Source organism: Arvicanthis niloticus, chromosome 23 (assembly GCF_011762505.2).
Source record: "Arvicanthis niloticus isolate mArvNil1 chromosome 23, mArvNil1.pat.X, whole genome shotgun sequence".
NCBI classification, from domain to species: domain Eukaryota; kingdom Metazoa; phylum Chordata; class Mammalia; order Rodentia; family Muridae; genus Arvicanthis; species Arvicanthis niloticus.
Genome location: NC_133430.1, coordinates 1891200 through 1909101, shown reverse-complemented (window position 1 = coordinate 1909101; position 17902 = coordinate 1891200). Strand labels below are relative to the sequence as shown.

At 42.5% G+C, this 17902-nt stretch overlaps 1 protein-coding gene across 10 annotated transcripts in view; it reads right to left on the bottom strand.

Annotated features, from left to right (window-relative positions):
* Dnah11 (dynein axonemal heavy chain 11) overlaps positions 1–17902 on the bottom strand; it is a 290461-nt gene that overhangs the window by 12964 nt on the left and 259595 nt on the right. For 8 of the 10 annotated variants that reach the window (XM_076920922.1, XM_076920923.1, XM_076920925.1 and 5 more), the window contains 5 exons: positions 17431–17579; positions 16480–16607; positions 14023–14250; positions 7400–7591; positions 3004–3123 (listed from right to left, as the gene is read on the bottom strand). In XM_076920922.1, the coding sequence (XP_076777037.1) occupies positions 3004–3123; positions 7400–7591; positions 14023–14250; positions 16480–16607; positions 17431–17579 (817 nt within the window). The remainder of the gene's footprint in view (positions 1–3003; positions 3124–7399; positions 7592–14022; positions 14251–16479; positions 16608–17430; positions 17580–17902) is intronic. The other 2 variants (XM_076920924.1, XM_076920926.1) reach the window with 1 other exon arrangement.

Genomic DNA, 17902 nt, shown 5'->3' with positions numbered 1-17902 from the left:
CCACACCAGCAATGCCCCTCAGGTTTCATCTACAATCATTTGAATGGGAGTCCAGCCTTGTGAAGATTAATGAACTATTTCTTGGACCAGTAATTCCTCCCTTAGCCAACAGGCCAGAGCCAGGGAAGGGGCTGCCCCTGAGCTTCCCACTCAGCCTTTACCTTCTACCATTCTTCAGAGAAATAAGGCTCTGTAAAGGTGGCTCTGGAGCACTGTTTATCTTCCATGTCTCCATGGTAACCTGCTCCCAGACCCCCTTCTAAGAGCAACTTCTGATGTCGCTGAATTGAAAGTATCTTTCTGACATGAAATCCTGCTCATTAGGAGAGAGGAAGCCTGGGGGACTTTGAATCCAAGAAGGACATAAAGGAGCAGAAAAGCTCTAGTTTTTTTGTTGTTGTCAATGCTATTTAAAGAAGTAAGAAACAGTGCCCATTACAATGTTGGACTAGACTCAAATACACTGTTCCTGTTACATGGTTATGTAAGGTCTCGAAATAGATGAGACTCTAGAGATCTAGTGATCAACTCTGCACAAGACTTCTCTGAGAAGCGTTTAGAAAAGCCGTGAATAGAAGCTTACTCATTACCAGGACCAAACACACATACAACAGTGTGTTCTTTCCAGCACAGATCTAAAACAAGTTAGCATCTATGGCAATGTTTGGTGAATTTAGATGGTATAGGTGTTGCCGTGGCTTGGAATTATTATCCCAAGACCCTTGTGAATGAGGGCTTTGTAACTTGTCTGTGGCACTCTTGGGAGGTTGTAGAATTTTGGGAGGTTAGAGTCCAGTGGGAGGAAATGAGATAGGTCATCAATATCCTTAAGGGGACATTGGGACCTCTGGCCTCTTCTTTGTTCCCCTCATTTTCCACAAAGCAGACATACCTCCTAAGCCATGTGCTCCCACATTCATGTTTTCTGAGCCACCGCCCACTCAGATGTGGATTACAGCTTCTTTAACCATGGCCCCAATAAGCCATGTCTCCTATAAAGTTGCTTGTTTCAGATCTTATGTCACGATGATGGGAAGCCGATGAACACAAGTATCTTTGAAGTTTCAAGAAATGACTAGAAGATGGCTCTTGTGGTTTGGAGGGGAATGGCCCCTATAGGCCATGTTTGAATACTTGATCTCCACTTGGTGGCTGTTTGGAGAATCTTAGGAGGTGTGTATGTACTTTGCTGGAGGAAGTATGTTACCGGGGCAGGCTTTGGGGTTTCAAAAGACTAGTGCCATTTTGATTTAGTTCTCTCTGCTTCTTACTTGTGGATCAGCGTGTGTGAGCTCTTGGCAATTCCTGCTGCAATGACTTTGCTCTGCCATCATGGACTCTAAACCCTGTGAAACTGTAAGCCCAGTTGAATATTCTTTTTTACATGTTGTCTTGGTGGTGAGTTTTTGTCACAGCAAGCATGAATAGCATTTGAGAGCAAGCGAGCATCGGGAAAGCAGAGCTACAGCCTCAGCTCTATAGTACAAAACCAAGCACGTTCACTAGAAACCACAGCCAGGGCTAGCACCATTTGACACAGACCCAGGGTTAATTCTATGTGAAACAAGATGTTCAGTCTTAAGATTTTGCCAGTGGTAACCTATCCCTTCCTCTCAGAAGCAGCAAGGAGTCTTGAGTTGTTCTTTATTTTTAAGCCTTGCTATATTGTTTTGTTATCAGACATGAAACAACAACAGGAACTCCACAATCCTTTAGCAATAATAACCTCTTTTTGTTGTTGTTCTTTTGTTTTGTTTTGTTTTTCAAGACAGGGTTTCTCTGTGTAGTTCTGGCTGTCCTGGAACTCTCTGTAGTGCAGGCTGACCTCAGACTCACAGAAATCCACCTGCCTCTGCCTCCTGAGTACTGGGATTAAAGGCATGCAGCACCACTGCCAGGCTAATAACTTCATTTTTTTTAAAAAAAATTATTTTTAATTATGTGTGTGTTTCTGTGTGGAGAAATTTCCAGATAAGCTTGGGTATCTGAAGAGACCAGGAAAGAGTGTCAGATCCACTGGAACTTAGATCTGCTCTGAGCCACCTGACTAGAAACTGAAGTCAGGTCTTTGTCAAGAACAGTCCATGCTCTTAATCCCTGAGTCATCTCGCCAGACCTTGTTTTATTTATTTATTTTTTAACAGCTTGTTTGAAGAAAAACCCAAGTAAGTTCATCACGTCACCTGTGGTTGATATTCCCATTGTGTTACTATATTAATAGGCATTATTTTATTTTAAATTGAAAAATTGTAACTAGATAGCTATGAAATACATGAGATGTTCTTACATTTGCTTAGTGGTGTGTGCTGTATGCGTGTGCCCTCATGCACATACATGGAGCATGTTTGTGTGCAGAAGCCCAGATGACTTGTTGGTGTTGGTTCTTTTCTTCCAACATGTGTGATCCAGGGATTGAGCATGGTTGGTCTTGTTTAGCAGCAGGCACCTTTAACACTAAGTCATCTCAGTGCCCCAGTGAGATGTTCTAATCTAGGTTTACATGGATTCTGTCAACCAACAAGCCGCCACCTTACAGACTTCAATGCCATGGTTTCTCTGAACATACGCTAAGTAATCTAATAATGTTACTGACAAGGATTTAGACTATTGTATGATTTATGCAGGAGGCAAAACAACAACAAAAATAAAGATTATAAAACAAGCCCTAGGGTGAGATCACAGAATTCATACCCTGGTGGGCTGGTGGGCACACTCATTAAGAGATCCAGGCCAATCACTGGGCCTCAGTATGTTCATCTGTACAATGGAGAAACAGTGTCATCTCAGCCCAGTTCACAGGGATATTATGAAGATCCAGTAAGTCTACACTTAACAACTTCCCAAACCTCCAAAAGGAACAGGAATGTGAACATTCCAAAAGGAATATTAAAAAGGCCAGCATCCTTAGGAACATTTAAGAATTACATACATAGTAAAACATAATCTGAAAAATTGTTATCGGAATTTTTTTTTCTCAGTGAAATAAGTTTTAAAATGTCTTACCAGAGACGGATTCATGAATTCTTCTAGATATACCCGGCATAGTTTGCGATCCCAGGCATCTGTGATGTGACCCCCATACATGATCTCCCCGAAGAGGTAACGGAGGTCTTCCCATGGGACCTGAGGGGAAACACACATCTTAGAGTTTCCTTTCCTGTTGGTGTGACAAAATACTGAGACAGAAGCAACAGCAGCTCTGGTGTACAATTCCAAGTTTTTCCTTTTGGGTTGGTCAGGGTGGCAGGCAGGTGAAGCACCTGACCGCATTATATCCACAGTTCAGATCAGAGGTGAATAACTTAATGTGGCCATGCTGATACTCAGTGTATCTTCTCTACCTCTTGCACAGCCCAGGGCCTGGCCCATGGAACGATGCTGCCCACATGCAGGCAGAGCCTTCCCAGCTCAATAAGCCCACCTGAGATAATTCCCCACAGACACACTCACAGGCCCACCTAACCTAAACAGTCTCACTGAGACTCCTATGCCAGGTGCTTCTAGATTGTGTCAGGCTGACAATCAAAACTCACCACCACGTCACACAAATGTCACTTCCAGGCCTAGAATATCTTCCCTAGCTGGCTAGCCAGGGGTGCAAGCCCCTCTACCCAACAGCCGTCCTATGAGCCTGTCAGCCAGGGTTAAAACCAGTGTGGACCTGTCTTTACGTTTTTGTGTAGAACTTCTTGAGAGAATTATTTTCAGTGTATTCTAACAAATTTAACAAAGTTCAGCAACACCACACTTTACTGTAGATTTTAGAGGAAATGGAGCTATCTTTATAATGGGTTTTGCCGAACAGTTGTTTATTGGAATTTCATCTAAAACTCCTGACAGTGTTTCCCAGCGCTTTCCAGTCCCGCTTGCTGTCCTACTTAAGTTTTTATTTCTGTAATAAAATATTGACCAAATCCAATTTGGGGGACTGAAAGGTTTTATTAAGCCTACAGGTTATGCCCTACCATGGAGGGATGCCAGGGCTGGAAGGGAAGCAGGAAAGCTGCTTACTGGCTTGCTCAACTACCTTTTGTTTGTAGTCCAGGCCTACCTGCCTAGGGGGTGGCTCCGCCCACAGTAGGCTGAATCCTCCGTTCCCACCAATTCGCAGTTAAGAAGATGCCTCCAAGGCCTGCCCACACCTCAACCTGTCAATCAAACTGAAGGAGGCAGTTCTATTGAGCTTCCCTCTTCTCAGGAGTCCAGTTGATACCCGACCCCAAGACTCATCATTACCCCATCTAAAGTCTTTTTTATGTGACTCAGGTAGACGATTTATATTTGAAATCTGTTAGATTCCCATCAGTCTTGCAAAGACGGAGCATAAGGCTGTTCGAGGGCAGTGACTACCTTATGATGTTTTAGTCACTGTATCTCCTCCTTTGCTGGTTTCACAGAGTTCAAGCCTCTCTCGGCTACCCCTTCCCTTCCCCTGGGTTTGCAAAACATGCCAGTGTGATGAAGCCTTTCTAGACAGGAACCTTTGTACCCCCAGTGGCAGTCTATTGCTTCCCGACGGTTCAAGTAAAATCGTAATTATAGCCTTCCCCGTGGCATGATGTGACAGAACAGAACAAGTCAAATTGCTGAGGCCATTCCAGTGTACTTGCTACAAGTTCATATGAATTTGAAGAAATGAACCTAAAAATGTGTCTTTCTCTTAAGCTGGTTTGATAGGAATGAGAAATCCAAGAAGCAGTTAGACTACGGGTCCCTCTCTGCCACACAGCCACCTTCTGTAGAGGATTGGACAGAAACAGACTTACCTCATTTCCCATTCGGATGGAATGAATGCCCTGCGTGTCAGTAGTCAATATGTACTTCCCTCATAATTTTAATCAGCTAGGTCTGTCCTTTTCAATTATTGATTCTTTCTCCCTAAGCATCTTTTTTTTTTCCTCCTAAGCTTAATCTTTGTTCTTTAAAAAACCTTGTGTGGGGGAGTATGTATGTGTTGGATACAGGTATGTGCAGTTTGCACACACATGAACACATGTAGAGACCAGAGGTTGACATCAGGTAAGGTATTCTCAATTATTTATTTTAGCACGATGTTTTCCTTAAAGCCAGGGGCTCTCACTTAGCTTGGAGCTCATGGATCAGCTGGCTAGAGCTCTAGACATCTGGCTGGCCTTTCCAGCACCATGATCATAGGCATATACTTCCACGTATAACTTTTTATACTTACACCGAGGAGCAGAATTTGGGTCCTGATGTAACAAGCAAGCACTTTAGTGGTTAAGCTGTTTCCAAAACCCCTAACCATTGTATTTTAGTACTGTCTTGTAAAGAGCTATGGTGGTTTAAATGAGAAATGTCCTTTATAGTCTCCAGAATTTTAATACTTGATCTCTAGTTGGTGATGCTGTTGGGGAGGTTTAGGAGGTGTAGGCCTGCTGGAGAGAGGAAGACCACTGGATTTCTTGGGGGTGAGCTTTGAGATTAAAAGCCGTGCCTGTCTCCAGTCTTCACTCTGTTTCACAGTCATGGTGAGATGTGATATCTCACCTTCCTGTTCCCGCAGCAATGCCTGCCACCTTCCTCCATGCTGTCTCTGGCGCCAGGAGCTGTAACCTTTTGGGACTGTAAGCCAAAATAAACTCATTTCTTCTATAAGTTATCTTGGCCATGGGGTTTTATTTCAGCAACAGAAACGTATCTAATACGAGAACATCTTGAGCAGCCAAATAGTATGTGCATGTTAAATTCATTCCCAGATCTTGATAACTTGCACTGTAATATGTGGCAAATGACTTTGGAAAAAATTATCAGAGACATGACAAGTTAAACACGTATAGCTGTGTTGACCCTGGAGCCCACAGAAGGAACAGCAGTTCACAGTGTAGTTTACCCAACCAACTTGTGCTGTGGTGAAGGCTGGAGACGAACACAAGCCTTATCCCCTTCCTCCCCTCCTTGTCTGCCTTTGTTGTGTATAGAGCTCAGCAGACAGAGGACTGCCCACCTGGATCCAGACTCATGGACAGTCACAAAGGACGTCAGTGCAAGTATTAACTGGTCTATTTCTTCCTTCAGAACTGTTAGAATAATTGTGTGTGTGTGTGTGTGTGTGTGTGTGTGTGTAACAGTTTGCACAAAACATGCTGAGATCCGCTAGGCTTGGTGGAGTGGGCCTATAATCTTAGCCACTCAGGAGCCCAAGGCAAGAGAAACTTAAATTCAAGCCAGCCTGGGCTACGGAGTGAGTTCAAAGACAAGCCTGGGCAACGTAGTAGAACCCAGTCTCAAAAACTAAAACGAAACAAAATTTTTAGAGTAGGGCTGAGGATGTGTCTCGGTGGTCGTGCCCTTGCCTACCATGTATGGAGCCTTAAATTCAATCTCTAGTACTAAATAAAATAAAATAAAAAAAAAAAAAAAAAAAAAAAAAAACAAGCAAGACAAACAATCAAAAACAGAAAAAGGGATGGGACCACTAATCGGAAACCATGTAAAACCCATTTACTTCGAAATAGCACACTCAGAATATATCTCTGGAGAGAAGGCACTGAGGATATATGTTTCGTGTGTATACTGTCATAGCAGTCAAGCTACCTCGCAAACCTAAGAAAACACTGTGGAAAACCTGTAACAATGGTTACCAAAAGAGCAATAAGGCATCGTTTCATTAGAAACATGGATAAGAAATCTAAAAAAAGCCCATTTTAGACAGCAGCCTCTGATTGGTTTGATAAACATATCTATTGATATCACTCAATGGGAAAAGTTCCCTTGCGTTGATGATGCTGGCTCAGCCCTCCTTAGGACCTAATGTTCTTCTGCAGCCCAATCTCATGGTTTGAGAGTTTACACAACTGTTCTTGCTGAGGCTTTCCCACACCCATCTGCAAATGCATTTTAGCTCCCGGATACAGCCATCCATCTCCCTTTAACTTCAAATCAAGGTGAACACTACCGAGAAAGTCACGACAAGGTGGCATTTCTAATACATAATACTGACATACGCAGGAAACGCACCATTATTGATACATGTGACGCACTGTAAATTGCTTCCATCATCAAAACTAATTGTGGTGATTATTAATGCAGTGTTATGAACTGTCAGGACTGCTGGATGTAATTACATTTGTGCAAATGCTTCATTACCTGCCTAATGAATCTGGCATAGATGCACATGTAAACCACTGTTTTTGTTAACATAATGAAGGACATTTTTTTTTTTTTTTTTTTTTTTTTGCATAAGCTACTGATGTAGAACTGGTTTGACCTGTCTTACGAAAACCTTTGGTTTATTTTCACACTTGGCAGACAATGCTTATGTAGTGTTGGCTGTTTCAATAATAGCTTCAAAAAAGAAACTATGGTCTATTCTTTTCCCACCCAAAGACTGACAGATTCCATGCACTCCTTGGAGGGGGTTAATGACCACGGCACTTACATTAGGGTTCGCCTCTAAGTAGTTGTAGAGGATGTTGGTGCAGATGGTCAGGTCTCCTGAACTGAAAGGATAGTGTCGGCTCCAGCCCTGGGGACCAAACCTCAGTCTCCCTGCCACACAGGCATGGAAGTAGCACAGAGAGAAGAGTATGCTTTTAAACTCCTGATCCTTGGAGCACATCTCAAGCGTATCCTGAAAGACAGGATGTGGGCTGATTAACCATCTGTATAGTGTGTAAGGGCAAAGGCCCGGATTCCTATTATCCCCGGCGGATGGCTTCAGAGCGATCAGCTGTTTATCCAAGACAAGTGGAGACCATTCGGCTTTGCTGAAAAGTAAGAGGAAGGCTTTTATCTCCTTCTTGAGACAGTCTCTCATGTATCCCAGGCTAGCCAGGACTTTGCTATGTAGGCATGGCTACCTTTGAACTCCAGATCTGCCTACCTCTGCCTCCCAAATGGGGAGGTTACAGCATTTGCCCACTTGCTCCTGAGTTAGCAGGTATGGAAACCAGTCTCAGGCTTTTGTGTGCTCTCCCAACCAACCAAGCAATACCCCTAGCTGTGTTTCTCCTTAATGTCTCTAGGTTCTCTAGAAAATAGGGCTCCCCATTTTAAGGCTGCTAGGATTTCTGATATCCTTTCTCCTGGCAAACAGAAGACTTTGGATGACATAACCTCAGAGCTATCATTAGCAGAATTCTAGGCAGTCCCCACTCCTCATTCTTCCCAGTTTCATGGTAACTAGGGTCATCTGTGCACATGGTCACCCACTAAAAGACTGTACCCAAACCTCTTCTGAAGACACAGCTGCCACATATCCAAGGTTTTGCTGACAGATTTTGAGTGAGAAGCGATTGGCATAATTTCCCTCCCATGTCATTTGCTTAAGATGAGGGCTTGGCTTGTCCACATCACCACTTTCTTCTGTGACAAACAATGATGACCAGACAAGCCTGGCTCCCTCCAGTCAGGTGTGGTGGGGGCATGCACCAGCAGGGTGTGGTGTGAGAGCACCTGGCTACCTTGCTGTCGTCACTATAATCTGACTCTGTGTGTGTTTATTACGTGCTCCTAGGATTCAAACCTGTATCTCACTCCTGCATGCGAGTACCCCAGAGCTCAGCTTGATTTCCAGCCCTGCTCCCCTGAGTCACGGCACTTTAGTTCATACCTTAATTAACCCAGGACACATGACCTTCCAATGAACTGAGGAAGAATTATTGTTGAAATGACTGAGTGGCATATGAAGCTCAGGATGTGGACTAGATCTGCAGGATTTCTGTTCGTCAGGGAAAGGGCTGGGTCCTGGTAAGCCACATTGACACAGCTAAGGCCCCCATCAGCAGTCCAATACTGAGGTAGGGAACATCAGACCTACTGCTAAGAAGTACTCTAGCCATTCTCAAATTCATCAAACCAGAAAGATAAGTCAAGGATAGAGCCCAGGCTGAACCTTTTTGCCTACTCTCCCTCCAGATGCCCAACCACACCTAGTTCATATTTAAAATGGCTCTAATCACTTTGGTTACAAACTTAGAGAAATCCATGTCTGGCCTCCCAGGGGACTTCTGGGTTGGGTTTGCTGCTATGGGCCACCACCAGGGAAGTGTTTTACCTCTGCTAATAATACCTGCAGCAGAACTGGCTTTGCTAAATATAGTTTTTATAATCACCTGGCTACATGTAGTTCAGAGCCAAGAGGATCTCTTAAGTTGCACTAAATTAGGCTATTTTTAGGTGGTTGACGGGGATAAGAGCTGTCTGATAACCAAAAATAAAAATATCCACAACTAAACATCAAAAAAAAAAAAAAAAAAAAGGCAAGATGGCAAAAGAACATAAGTGATATAATTTTTAAAGCTGTAAAAAAAATGTTACCTTTAAGTGTGTGGCATTTCTAAGAAATGAATTGTATTTCAAATTTCACTGCAGAACTATACTCTAACAAGATACTAAGTAGCCACTTGTATTAATTATATAAAAACCTAAGGTACTATACCCAGTATAGTAATTCAATCTATTTTTATATGTAACTTGGTTTTATCTTCAGTGTTAAAAAAAAAAAAAAAAAAAAAAGCCAATGTCCATTGGGTTATTATGTTCTACCAACATAAACATTATAGGAAGAGAATGTGAGCCAGGCATGTCTGACAGTGTGGCCCTGTCCTCTCCATATTTTGGAACAGTTGTACATTTATACAACAACTGATGAGCTGATAATGGGCATCAGGAAGACAGCCCAGCTGGCAGAATGCTTGCCTATCTTGTACAAAGCCCTGGATTTGATTCTCAGCACAGTGTAAACAGGGCATGGTGGTGGGGCTCGTCATCCCAGCATGTGGGTGGCAGAGGCAGGAATACGAGAAGACACTGCCTCAGCTATACAAGAACTTAAGGTAAGCCTATACAAAACAACGCCAAGAAGACACAAAGTAGAAACTGGAAGGAAGGGAGGGAGGGAGGAGGGAGGGAGGGAGGAGGGAGGGAGGGAGGGAGGAGGGAGGGAGGGAGGAAAAACTACACAATTAGGATTGTTAACAGGAAACAGGTACAATTATTGATGTGTCAGATTGTATAGCTAGTACATATCTTCTGACTGTACAGGCATGTTTCCCAGAAAAAGGAATCGATGCTCTCACTCTACAAACAATATGGTCAGTATGTTAAAGAGAACCCCAATGGCAGTTCTCTATTACATCTCCAGAGGCCGATACTCTTGGGCTAAAAGCTGTGTAGGTTGGGAGCATCTTGCCAGAAATGGTTATTTTGGCATCTTGACTTCCAATGATCAGATTTGCAGAAGCATTCTGGAATGTTTGCCAGGAGCAAGACACTGACATGAAATGAACTTTATTCATTTGCAGTGGGTATGCCAAAGTTCGGATGTAAATTCTAACTTAAGAAGAAAGATTATAACAATGGATTTAGGGGATAGGGTTATGGTTTGGTGGATAAGGAATCATATTGTGAAAGCCAGAAGATGAGTTCAAATCTCCAACACCCATGTAGAGCTATAAGTAACAATGTGGACCTGTAACCCCAGCATTTCAGGGTGGAGACAGGAGGATCATAAGAGCTTGCTAGCCAATCAGTGTAGCCAAAATGGCAAGCTTCAGGTTCAGTGAAGTACTCTATCTAAAACTACATACATACATACATACATACATACATACATACATAGGTAATAAATAAGATAAAGTAGAGAGATCGAGGAAGACACCTGGCACTATCCTCTGGCTTCAGCATGGGTGTATGTTGCTACACACGTGAATGAATACATTTCCTATGCATATAACCATGTGCCATACACATGTGCATATGCACTCACACATGCACCCCCCCCAAAAAAAAATCCCTATAGACTTAAGGCAATGTGATTAACTTTGACCAATGAAGTGAGTCCAGTCCCCTACTACGTGTTTTTCGAGTTCTGTAGTTTTAATTTTCTGTAGTTGTGTGTGGTCAACTATAGCCCAAGCAACATTAAATAGAAAATGCAGGAAACAGTTCTTATATTTTAAATTGCTTGTTACATTTTAATGTTATGGTTGACCCATTTTACCATTGTTAATCCCTTACTGTGATAAATTTGGAAGTTAAACTTTATCCTATGTATGTATATATATGTATGTATATATATGCATATATAGATGTATGTATAGATATGTATATGTGTTGTGTATATGTGTAAGTATAAGGTATGTATATGTATATATGTATGTTTGTATGTATGTGTGTATGCTTGTATGTATGTGTACATGACCACAATACAATGTGTACATACACAATCTATGAAGGACTTAGTATTACCTTGATTTCTGGTTTCTATTGGGCATCTCAATACACATGCTATGTGGAAAAGGTATGACTAAGACATTAATTTATGGGATGTGTCTTTGCAAGAAAACAAACATGTTAGCTTTGTCAGTTCTTGTCCCTCCTTTCGATTGAATTTTCCAATCTTCTGTTGGGGGCACGGACATAGGGCTGCCACTCGATCCATTGCCTATGAATGTGGGAAAGTGATGTAACTATGAGGATACATATGGGGGTGGGTATGTGACAACATTGTGGTGACCCAGATGAGAGCTTTGAAGGGTGTGTTATTTACTCTTCTGTGCTGATGAAACATGGTGACCGAGTCATATTATAGAAGGAAGAGTTTATTTTAGCTTATGGTTCCAAGGGCATAGAAGTCCAGTCTGCTTGGGAGTCATGACAGCAAGCTGCAGACATAGCAGAGAGCTGAGAGATCACAACTCCAAACACAAACCAGCATCTTTGAACCTTTACATTTCTGTAATGTTTTCCTCTTATAGGTTGTTAAAATAGGCTTAAAGGTACATGTGGTGAACAGATATTTGTTTTTGCTTCTTAGGGTCAGCTAAGTCTTAATTTTCAAGAGTTCTTTTTCTATTACAAAGACATTTTCTTCTTTAAAGTTATTAAAAAGCCTGTCAACAAATGTACCTTTCATTTGATGTATGTAGTTGTACAGATGGCAGTTGGAAGAGCCATACATCCTTGAATAAGAACAGTATGTCACTATGGCAGTGGGCTTTGAGGTCCCCTATGCTCAGGCTATGCCCAGCGTGGCACACAGTTGCTTCTGCTGCCTGAGGATCAAGATGTAGAACTCTCGGCTGCTCCTCCAGCTCCATGTCTGGCTGCATGCTGCCATGCTTCCTGCTATGATGGTAACGGACTGAACCTCCGAGACTGAAAGCCAGCCCAAATTAAATGTTTTCCTTTATAAGATCTGCCTTGCCTATGGCATCTCTTCACAGCAATGGGAGCTCTGAGACACAGCCTTTTTACCGAAAAGCCAAAGGATAATTGAACGGAAGTATGTTTTTTTCATAAAAGGTTTATTTTTATGTATAAGGACAAGTGTCTCAGAGGACTGTATAAATTTGTAACTATATCAAATTCCCATTGTGTGAGTATTTTTAGAAAGAACTGCATATTGCTAATGTTTAACATATTCAACAAGAGTTTTTTGAGTGCCTACTGTTTACACAGTCTTCTCTTTATAATATGCTCTACATTACTTATTTAACTAAATAGTAACTGTTTTCATCAACATTTGACTCTAGAGCCATTCAATATCATTCCCTCAACGAAGTTGGTATTGACCCTAAAAGGTACAAGAAGAAAGTTAAGCATGTCGGTGTGCTTTGTGAAAAATAATATTCCTGACAGTGAATTCAGTATCCATCGCCAAATCATCCATCCTTCCTTCTTAGGGCTATTTATCAAAGCTTTCCAAGAAGTTAGAAGAATAGCAATGCAAAGCAATGCCAGGAAAGGAAACTCAAAGGCTGGATTATGATCTAGCAAGATATAACAATTTGGGTGAAGAAAATGAATGTAATTGAGTTAATATTGATTTGCATGTAATATTATTTGGGAAGAAAACAAAAAACATAAGAACACTAGAGTAAATGAATGTATTGAATTAATATTGATTAGCATCTAATATTATTTGGGAAGAGAACAGAAATATAAGAACACTAGAGTTTCAGCGTGAAATGTACTACACAGGCTTCTGTGTTGTAGTGCCCAGTTACTCGATGGCGATGTTATTTTGGGAGGTTATGGACCATTTGGGAAGTGGAGCACAGTGGGAGGAGATGGGTCACTAGGGGGTGGGCCTTGAAGATTATAGCCCAATCTTGGTTCCTCAGACACTTCCTACTGTCTTTTCTTCTTTTTCTTCCTTCTTTCCTTCCTTGCTTCCTTCCTGCCCTCTCTCCCTCCATCTCTCCCACCCCTATCACTTTTCTTTCTGATCCTGTCATGTAGAAAGGAGCCCCAGCAGCAAGCTTCTGGGGTAATGAATGAACCCCGAGTTGCCATGCCTTCCCCATCACTGTGGAGGGTGTCACCCTACACTACGAGCTAAGATAAATTCTTAACTCTTCAGTTGCTTCTCATCAGGTGACAAGTCCCTATTGTAGGGTTTATCTTGGATATAATGTCAAAGCCAAAGGGATATAATATAATACATAGATACTGTAACAATGCTGATACTCATTAGATAATACACTTCAGAAGCAGGGTCTCAAAATTACCTAGGTCATACTATATTTTCTTAATTTTAGGTGAAACATAGATATATTCCTTGTCATTAAAATAGCAATAGGGAATTTTTCTTCCAAAGAGTAATACAGATGAAGATAGAATGGGGGGCTATTTGGGGAGAGGAAGGACACCAGCACAAGGGGGCACAAGAAAGAGGAATGAGTAATGACGGATGGATATCATCACTGTACACTATATACATGCATGAGCATGTCACAATGAAACCCATTACTTTATGCGTAATCAACATGCACCAGTTTAAAAAGAAAGGGAGGAAAAAAGTAATGTCCATGAGTAGATGTGGAAACCTGCATGCATGTGCACACATGTGCACACATGCCACACACACATGCATGGGCACACATACAAATGTCCTCTTACACACAGACACATGCACACACACATACACGTGCACATATACACACACAGATATTTCACTTTATCAGTCTAAATAAGACACATGAGTTGAGGAAGTCCCTGCTGTCTCTTGAGAAGACACCAGCTTTGTTGTTAGACCAGCTGTATCTGCTTTCTTACCTGGTCAAAGTTGTCCAGAGCGGCATGTAGGTTGGCCAGCATTCCTGTGGGGGGCTCATTAGTGATCTTAATGGAATTTTCCAGGAGGCCTTGAGGTATGACGGGCTCCTGTTGGGAAGCTGCAGTCTCAGCACTCAGGAACACCCTGTAATCTCTGTGGCTTCCTTGACTGAATTTTTCAAGGAGTTTCTCCAGAGTTCCCAGCCACTTGGCTACCAGATGAACATTCTGCAAGACAGCAGGGCTCGTGACTCCTGTGGCATTTCAGCATAGGACCTGAATTACAGTATTAGAACTTTTCCCTATATATAAACATGTTGCCAACTCAGAGAACCATGACATGTTTCTCGCCTTGAATTCATAGAGACCTGTCTGCCTCTGCTTCCCAATGCTAGAATTAAAAGTATCATACCCTGCTTCTTTGTTTTTATCCAGGAAAAGAAAAACAAGCATCAGACAGATTGGGATACTGAACATGCTAGATCCTGTAAAAATCACTGCCGGTTGTCATGATAAAGACACGCCCCCAGTCCATGTGACATATTTCACACAGTGACCTACCAATCACTTCTCCCTACAACTTCACTAAGTTCAAGCCAAATTGCTAAGACATATTTGGGTTAGTGTAATTAAATATAAACTGTAACAGGCATAAAGGAACCTGATTCCTTACTTCATTTGGAGACTTCCTCTATTCAAACTCCCCTTTAGCATGTAGACACAAATGCTGTAAGGGAAGAAGGGAGAGCTACACTCACTTTGTAAGATGCTCTGTGTATCCCTAACATACTCTATTTCTGAAATCCCAGCATAGTCAATAAATTTACCCCTCCCTCAAAGATACATATCTTCTCTTCTTTTCTTGTTCTCTCTTTCTCTCTCTTCTCTCTTTCTCATACATGCTTTCAGTTTCATGAATTACACATTTGATCTTTCATTGCTTTTTTAAACTTATTAGTGCCTATAAGTGTGTGTGTGTATGTGTGTGTATCCTAATGCCCATGTGTGTGTGCTTGTATGTCAGAGATGATCGCGAGTCCCGTCTTTTCCTTCCGTGGTGGTTTGTAGGTGCTGAAATCACATTGTCAGCTCCGCAAGGCAGGCGCTTTTACCCACTGAGCCATCTCATCTTTCCTGCACAAGTTTTGATATGGTGATTCCTACATATATGTGATTATTATTTCCAAAGGTGCACGGGGGGGGGGAGGGGACAGAAATAATAACAGCTACAAAAACGGGGGGGGGCGGATGTAGAGGGGAAAGGTAACAGAAGCATTCTTTCGAATCTGTGTGCACAAAGATCTGCTGGTCTGCTCATCTGCAGTACGCACTTTCACTCCAGTGGTGAACTCTGAGCAGCTGTGCATTCTCGGCTGAACTGTCTCCCCTCCAGGGCAGATGAGCTGAAGTTTGAATTGGACCTCATAGTATGACCAGATTTATATCCAGAGTTCTTTCAAAGGGCAATGAAGGCTAAGTTTGGCCAAACAACACAATACAACAGTGTCTAGGATTAGGTCCAGAAAACCCAAAAGGAAAATCATATTCAGATGGCCACCCTACTTCAGGGACAAAGAACTCAGAAGAAACTAAGACTTCCATCTCAGACTTCCAGCCACCCCAACTGTGAGAAGTTAAGCATATGCTAATTAAGTGAGCCAGCTTGGGATACTCTGGCTGCGGAGGGCTGGAACCTTAATAGAGAAGGAAGAGGAGGAATAAGCAAGCACTCAGTTTCTTCTGCATGCTTGCTATTAGCTTATGAGGATAGACCATGTCACACCTAATTGTACTCATGAAAGCGAGGGCCACACACTATAATGAAATCCATTTTTGCTATTTCATCTTATTTCCTGTATGCTATCTAACTTAAAGTTGTCATGAAACAAATGCAAGAATAGTCCAGGCAATGACTTTGAACTTGGGGACCAAAAAGCCTGTGCAATGATTAGGTAATCCTCATATCTTTAATACCCACCCATTGTGCTCACGAGAAATGACTTTTAGACTTGTTGGGTTCATTCACAAATCATCTGGTGTACATATAAGATACTCAGTTGCCACCCCACGTCCTATGTAACTGCCTGTCTTGATTGTGAACTCCAGTAAAATGCTAACTCAACAGTCTGACGGATTGTATTTGTTTACAGTAACAATCATCTTGGGGTTGGGTAAAAATTAGTTGACATATACATCCATATTTTACCCCTATGCACATATAATTTATTAAAGATACACCCACCCCTCACCTCTTTATCCTACCAAGTAGCATAGGCATCTCTAATAGCCTGCTCATTCTCATCCCTTCTGCATTGTGTAGAGGGTCTGCAGATAACTCTGAGCTTGAATAAGGGCCCTGCTCTGCTGGGAAGGGCAGCAGATCGTGGCCCAACCTATGGGTTTGCACCAACCTTTGGGTTTGCACCCGGTGTTTTACCATGAAAGTTTCATACTCACCTGAAGGATGACCCAGTGTCCCCCAGTAGCAGCTTTCTCCAGCGCCTTTTCTGCCACTAGTTCCTGACCTTGCCCTAGAGACACGTTGTGGAATTTTCCAGAGTCAATCGTAAACCCCAGTCTTTTGCCTGTGGTAGAATTGGGGGTGGAGGGGAGACAAATGTTAACTTGGGAGGGGAGTCTGGAATTTTGTGGTCTAATGTAGGTCTGTGGCCACAGCTGCCACCTGATAGGTTACCTTCCTACGGAATTCTAATGACCTCCCTATTGTTTCCAAGTGGCATTATTTTGAGCTTTCTCCAGATGCCTCCCTACATGCATTTTGAAAAGCCCATGGAAGTCAAGCCCCTTTGGTTTTATGATAATGAAGCTTTTGACATTTTGATAGATGGCAGCATTGTTAGCCAAGCTTTCTAAACTCAGGCAGGAGTAGGAGGGTTTTTTTTTTCCTCTCAGAGAAAGGAGCAACATGTGGTAGAAATTGCATCCGTTTTTGAAGGGATTGGCTCATTGGGTAAATGTACTGGCACTCACCTTGTGAGGCTGCATTTAAATGGAGCCCAGGCAGGTCACAGCTACATTAACCTGGTATTCCTGGAGCAGGCTTTGGGGGTAGTAATCCAGAGCACAGAGCCACGGTGCCTCATACAATTGAATAGACTCGCCCTAATGACCATTATTTAGTCACAGGGGGTACGAGATTACATGAGCATGGAGAAAATTGCCCTCTGGCCCTCACACCATCAAAAGGTGGAAAACAGTACAAAAGAACCTCGCATTATGCCAACCAGATGAATGTTCTGTTGGAGAAATGCTCCAGACTACAGGGTTGTTAGCTCTGCATTTTCCGCACACCCGATCTCCAACAAATGGGGCGGGGGAAGGGGGCATAACTGAACGGAAAGGGTGGGCTGGAGCTGCAGACAAGCGGTGAGCCTCCCGACTACTCACCAAGCACCTCTAAGTCTTTAAGGGCATCAACACCTGGGGACAGGATGAAGAACACCGGGGTGCTCGGGCTGCTTTCTTCAAAGGCTTTACCCAGATCCAGTCTAGTCCTCTCCACATACTTCGCACCTAGCTTCTCTTCTATGAAATTTCTGTTTAAGAAAAGAACATGTAAAACCAGAACACAACAAAAATAACAGCAACTCCTGCTGACCAATTAAAAAAACAAAAACAAAAACAAAACCCTGCGTTTTCAACTCGAAAAAATGTTACTGCTCCGGTAAACTTCATTTGAGGCACAAGAAAGAAACAAACATGTTTAGGGTAAGAGGTGTCTTAGGAGGACCGAGGGAATCCAAGTAGATGTGTGCAGGCGATGATCACTGAAATGGCCTCTGACTTGACACACTGGCATTCAGGGTTGCGTTTTGGGGTCCTCTTCTAAGCACCATCAGCTGTCTGCATATGGCTCTGT